Here is a 6,191-nt window from a genome sequence, read left to right on the forward strand (position 1 = left end):
ACACTGAAAAGAAGAAATGTCAGTAGTAAGGTAGAGGTGACTGATATGATTTCTAACTTTGGGAAATCTTGGGTCCTTTCATTTTGCTTTGAGATCTTCAACTTTCTGAAATTCATTTCCTAAATACACAGTTTTTACTTCATTAAACCAATCAGTCCAACTTTACAATGTAAAAGCACACCACAGTATTTGGGTGTCATTTTCCGAGGTGGTGATGTAGTGTTGCAGTTCAAAGTTGCCTCTCTACACAAGTGAGTCACACGAGAGACTAAATTATAGGAGACAATTGTTTTTCATATAATTATATTCCCACTTCACGTTCCATGTTTGAACTGTGACAGTTTGTTGTGAACCTGAAATATTGTATAAATTACTCCCATGTAACATGTATTTTTCCATGTATTTTCTCAAAAAAGGTGAATCACATATTTGTGTTGAGTTTAACTGCAACAAACCACTTCCTCTTTTTTTGCGGCTCCTCCTCATATACAAATAAAGCTGACGGTGAAGTTCAGGTCTGTTTCTCTCTCTGTCTGATGATCACGATGTTCACTATAAATCGAGCAGCACTGCTCCTCGTTCAGCTGTTAGTGATGTGGGATGTCTTTGCAGGTAAAGAGCACATTTGTGTTTGAGATTCACTTGTTTTTCCAGATGAAGTGCAGATATAATTTTATATTGAATGACTGTCTCCGTACCTTTAAACTATAGACATCACTAAAGACGACCACAGAGCTGTGCTGGTGTCCCAAGGAGACTCTGTGACGCTGACTTGCAACATATCCAAGACAAATGCAACACTGATCACCTGGACCAACAACAGATCTGTTTTTCAATATTCCATTGCATTGAATCGCACCTATTCAAATTTCTCATTTCATAGACTGAAAATAAATCACGAGTTTCCTACAAAGCTCATTATTTTTAGTGCTCAACCTGAAGATGAAGGACTTTACACATGTAGCATAACAGATAGAAGTGGCGTAAACAGCATTACATGGAGTTTAACTGTGTCTGAGAACCCCAAAGGTAGGTAGACAAAAAGCAGATCCAGTCAATTCTAGAAAAGGTCAACCAAGCATTTTAAATTAATTCACTGCTGATTTGATACAGAATCCACTTCATCAAAGTATTTTCTATACATACTCCCACCTGCAATTGGATTCCTTCTGTGTTTCATCACACTAGCTGTGTTTCTCTACAGGTGAGTAAAACCTTTTTATCTTCATAATGAATGTATGAATGTGATTATTTCGTGTTCTTCTTCTTTCTTTGGCCGCAACAAATAAGAAAAAGACAAAGTGAAATGGAAATAAATGTATATGGCTAATATTATAGGATAGTAATTTGTTTAAAATTAAAATTGTCATATTTCTATGATGGTTTCAAAGCAAATTATGATAAATGAAAATTCCAAGTACACAATACAATCGAAAAATAAAATGCATTGCGATTCATAAAACCAACCTGGGCCTCTTGAGTTCAGTTCAGTTAAATAACAAAATCACTGACACAGGGTGAATGTTAATACCAGACGAAGAATGCAGCTGAAAAATCTCTCATTGCATCCAGCTCTGTCAGTAAACATGGTAAACTGTGATGGAGCAAAATACTGAAACTGCATCCATCCAGCGAGTGTGTTCAATAAAAAATAAAACACAGAATGAATGTATCTGGCAGTAGTTTCTTTTATTACTCAACCCAACCTTTTTATTTCATATGAAGATGCTTTATTGTTTTAGGTAGGAGAACACCAGAATTATCAAGTTTGAGCTGAAATAGTTTTTATTTTTCAAGTTTAGTTTTTTGTTCAGTACATCTGTAAAGGCTTAAATCAGCCTCTGTTCTTTATGTTGGCCTATTTTTCTATACAGACGAGAGTGAAAAGAGGAAATAAGAGTCGTGAAGAAGTAGTTAAAGGTGGTCAGAGTCAAAGCTAACATTGATACTGGGGACTTTTTCTTTCTTTTTTCTTTTTTTGTGGTAAACCTCCGGCGTGCATGTTTCCATTCTGCAACTAGAAAAATACCTTTGTTACTCTCAAAGAGTCTGCGTTCACTGTGCGTAGGGTCATCGTGCTTCATGTAGATTTTGCTACAAACAACTGAGATGCACTCCCCAAATAGATGATATTCCCTGCCGTAAATTAAGGTTTGGTACACAGGAAATAAGTTCAACAAGACACTCGGAGACAAAACAGGGCCAGACAACAAGAGGGATAAGAAAGCTGGAATGCTGAATACTTGAGAAAGATAATCTGAAAGAAGACGAGAAGAACTTAGCTCACATGCAGAGAGGAGGAGACAGAGGCAAGTATATTGTGGAATATAGCAGGAACTTAAAATGGTGTGGTCATATAAGAATACAGGAGGTAAAAAAATCTGAACTTTATGTAGTACTCATGATGAGTACTACATAAAGTTATAACATATAACACTAAAACCACTGCTGATTGATGCATCCAGGGCATTTCGGGGTTCAGTTTTTTGCTCAAAGATGATTTGACATGGCTCTGGGGACTGTGTTGTTCTTGTGCTTTTAGATTTGACAGCTGTGTTTGATATAGTGGATCATGCCATTTTACTCTCTCGTTTGGAGCACTGGGTGGGCATTAGGAGTGTTTCAGTTCTTTCTTGGCAGGGCGAACTTTTAGTGTCAGTCTCTGTAACCATGTGTCGTCCTCCACTCCTCTCTTTTGTGGTGTCCCACAGGGCTCAGTTCTAGGTCCCCCTCCTCTTTTTTTAATATCTGATCCCTCTTGGTCCTATACTGAGAAAACACGGCATTGCATTGCACTTTTATGCTGAGGACTGTCAGATCTATGTCCCTCTAAAGAAAAAAGGCACATATTTCACACACCATTACTTCAGTATCTTGATGAAATCAAGGCTTGGATGTCTCTTAACTTTTTAAAATTCAATGACAGAAAGACTGAGGTGATGGTTTTTGGTAGCCCCACTGAGACCCCAAATGTGTATTTAGATACCTTGGCCCAGTATGTTAAGCCAACTGTCACAAACCTGGGGGTCAAAGTGGACTGAACTGAAGCTTGACAGTCGGATTAAGGCAAAATCAAGCTTCTTTCAGCTCAGGCAGCTGGCTAAAATAAAGCCAATTCTTTCACAGCACACTTTGAGACAGTTATCCACACTTTTGTTTGCACTCAGCTGGATTACTGTAATGCACTTTATATAGGGATCAGTGCATCATACATTACTCATCTACAGAGGGTGCAAAATGCCACAGCTCCTCTTTTAACTGGCACCCATATTTTAGCTTCACTTGACTGGCTGTCCATTTCTTTTGGGATTCATTTTTAAATTATTTTATTTGCTTTTAAAGCCCTCAATGGCCTAGCCCCATCTTATGTGTCTGAGCTGCTACAGCCTTATACACCCACCCGCTCTCTCAGGTCAGCTGATCAGCTGCTCTTGAAGGTACCCAGGACTCAGCCTAAACTTAGAGGAGATCGAGCTTTTGCTGTAGCAGCTCTGTGGAAATGTGGAACGATCTGCATTTAGAGATTAGACAGGCTTCTTCTCTAAATGTTTTTAAATCACTCCAAAAAACCCACCTCTTTCCCCTCTCCTTTGACCCCGTGTGAGATGTTGGTTTTATTTTTAGTTGATTCTATGCTGTTTTATCTTGTTTTTAATATAGGGCTGTTTTTTTTCCTGTATCACGTCTTTTGTTGATTTATTTTTGCTGTTTTCTGTTATTCTATTGTTTTTAACATATTTTCTGTACAGCACTTTGGTCCTGTGCTGGGTATTTTAAAGTGCTTTATAAATAAAATTGGATTGGACTGGACTGGACTGGAGGTTCAGATAACCAACCCTGTGATTAAATAGCACCAACCCTATATCACAGATACCTATAAAGAAAATATTTAGAATACAAGAAAGAACCTAAGATATTAATGTAGTAGCAAACCTCACAAGATCCTCCAGATCTCCATCAGACTGAAGTCTGAGGTTTCAGAACAAACTCAATTGTTCCAGTCAAAGATGTTTTAGTGACACAAGGGGAGGAGCTTAACACTATTGGGCAGGTAGTTTTAATGGTGAGCCTGAGCAGTATCTATCAGAATTTCACTGTGTTAAATAAGTTGAATTATTTAAAGAATATAACACAAAACTGAATGTTACATTCATTTTTCATGAACTCAAAATATGTTTTCATTCATTTCACCAAAATTTTTACCTCTACTTTGTCAAAAAACAAAATATCTACTGAAAAATAATGATTATTTTTACTATCAGCAAATTCTTAATCATTTCTAAACCCATATATAAAAATGAAACAAAAATAACGTTCTGTGTTATTTTTCATTAGATGCTGCACCAGGACCCTGAAAAATGGCTTGCATGAGATCAGGACCTTGAGTTTTGTCGAGTATCATGCTCAGCTGGAAGGAAAGGTTAGAGGAACTTTATTTATTTATTTTTTTCCACACAAAGTGTTTCAACTCATATCTTCTCTTACCTACCCTCATGCTTGCTATTTAATGTTTTTCTCGTAAGAATTAAGTTTATTTACACTTTCGATCCATAGGTGGTCCCTCCACAACCTCAAAGTTTTGCAGTGTACAGGACAGGCAGCACTTTGAGAGACTCAGTCCAACCTGTGACTTATGGTGTGCTGACAAGAAGAAAGTCCAGATAAAGAAGATGAAAAGGAAACAAAGTATAGACTGTTTAATTCATTGTCAGTGCTTGTAAGAATAATTCAACCACAAAGCTCAAACACCATTTTTCATTGCGTCTGCCTGGATTTATAGAATCAATTTACAAAAATAACAAATGATTGCTTTTATGTTGACCATGCAGTTTAGTTTTATTTTTATTACCAGGTTTTGAAACGTCTGGAGGTTGTACCAATTAAGAAAAAACTAAAGGAAATGTAAATTTATTTACATTATTTACATTACACTTAAAAATGAAAATTGTCACATTTCTATTATGGTTTTAAAGCATTTTATAAAAAATGAAAATTCCAAGTACACAACAATGCTAACAAATAGCATGCATATAGATTCATAAAACCAAGCTGGACCTCTTGAATTTAATTCTGTTAAATAACAAAATCACTATATTAGTGTAGACCTAATTTTCTATCTGTACGAGTAAAATTTTGTGTAAAAACATTTGATTTTCAATCTTAATTTTGACTGTTTTTTTTTTTTTTATCTTTGACTTGTTTCTTCTGTTTCAGATATATTAGTTTTGTCATAAATGTATTAAATTAGGCTTTTTGCACCTGATTATTTTCATAAAGCTGAAACTGGATATATGTAATTTTTTTAATAAGCATAAAACAAGCATAAAATTAAGCTCATTCAGATTATGTCTGTTGTGTAAATATCTCCAGGTAACTTGCTGGTGATTTTCAAACAGATTTGGACTAACATTTGTGTCCTGGGTTTGAATCCACCATCTGGCTGGGACTTCTCTATGTGGAGTTTGCATGTTCTCTCCCAGTACTCTGACTTCCTCCCACAGTTCAAAGACATGCTGTTAGTCGCGTTACGTTAATTGGTAATTCTAAATTGCCAATCAGTTTGTCTCCAGGCTCCAGACATGTGTCATGCTTTTTACACCCTCCATTTGAACTTAACTAGTTTTGTTTTGAATGTGGCTGCTGAGAATTTAGCCAAAAATAAAAGTGAAATGATTCTGGAAGTTGTGTCCAACATGTTCATGATGCTTAATGTGAAATTCGACGGCCAGTCTGAAGACATTTTATACAAATTGCTATTTTAACAGTTAGCTGCTCACTGACCAAGACGTTTTGTACTACTTAGTGAATTTAGTCTTGTTCTTGGTTCTCAGTTGGTTCTTTATCTGTAATACTGGCATTATTACATCTAGTTTAGTTCAATTCCCCAAAGAGCTGAGAATAGGATTGGAGCCCCTTTTCTGAGAGAGCTACTTTAACTCTTGGGGGCAAAGATTCAGCTGATAAATTTTCCTTCCTTCCAGTGCATCTTATATTTATGAAATGAGTGACTAAATTACAAGAAGAAATTATTGGCAATATAATTGTGTTCAGTTTCTTGAATAACTGTGTTTGAACTGCGACATTTGTAGTTAAATTCAATCATTGCATTCATGACATCCATCCAACTTATTGTTTGAACAAATGGTGACACATTTACATACATTAGTTTCGTAGCTCAGCAGTAGAGCGGC

At 36.1% G+C, this 6,191-nt stretch overlaps 1 protein-coding gene across 1 annotated transcript; it reads left to right on the forward strand.

Moving 5' to 3' along the window:
• Positions 1 to 543: 543 nt before the first annotated feature.
• LOC146556655 (uncharacterized) lies at positions 544 to 4,665 on the forward strand. The gene is made up of 5 exons (XM_085250528.1): positions 544 to 612; positions 712 to 1,029; positions 1,114 to 1,204; positions 4,336 to 4,420; positions 4,555 to 4,665. The coding sequence occupies exons 1-5, from the start codon at positions 546 to 548 to the stop codon at positions 4,663 to 4,665; spliced, it is 672 nt and encodes a 223-aa protein (XP_085106654.1). The 5' UTR covers positions 544 to 545.
• Positions 4,666 to 6,191: the final 1,526 nt, after the last annotated feature.

Source organism: Mchenga conophoros, linkage group LG16, assembly GCF_057382185.1.
Source record: "Mchenga conophoros isolate Kocher_MC1m ecotype Shallow Benthic linkage group LG16, M_conophoros_male_GT1.1, whole genome shotgun sequence".
Taxonomy (NCBI): Eukaryota; Metazoa; Chordata; class Actinopteri; order Cichliformes; family Cichlidae; genus Mchenga; species Mchenga conophoros.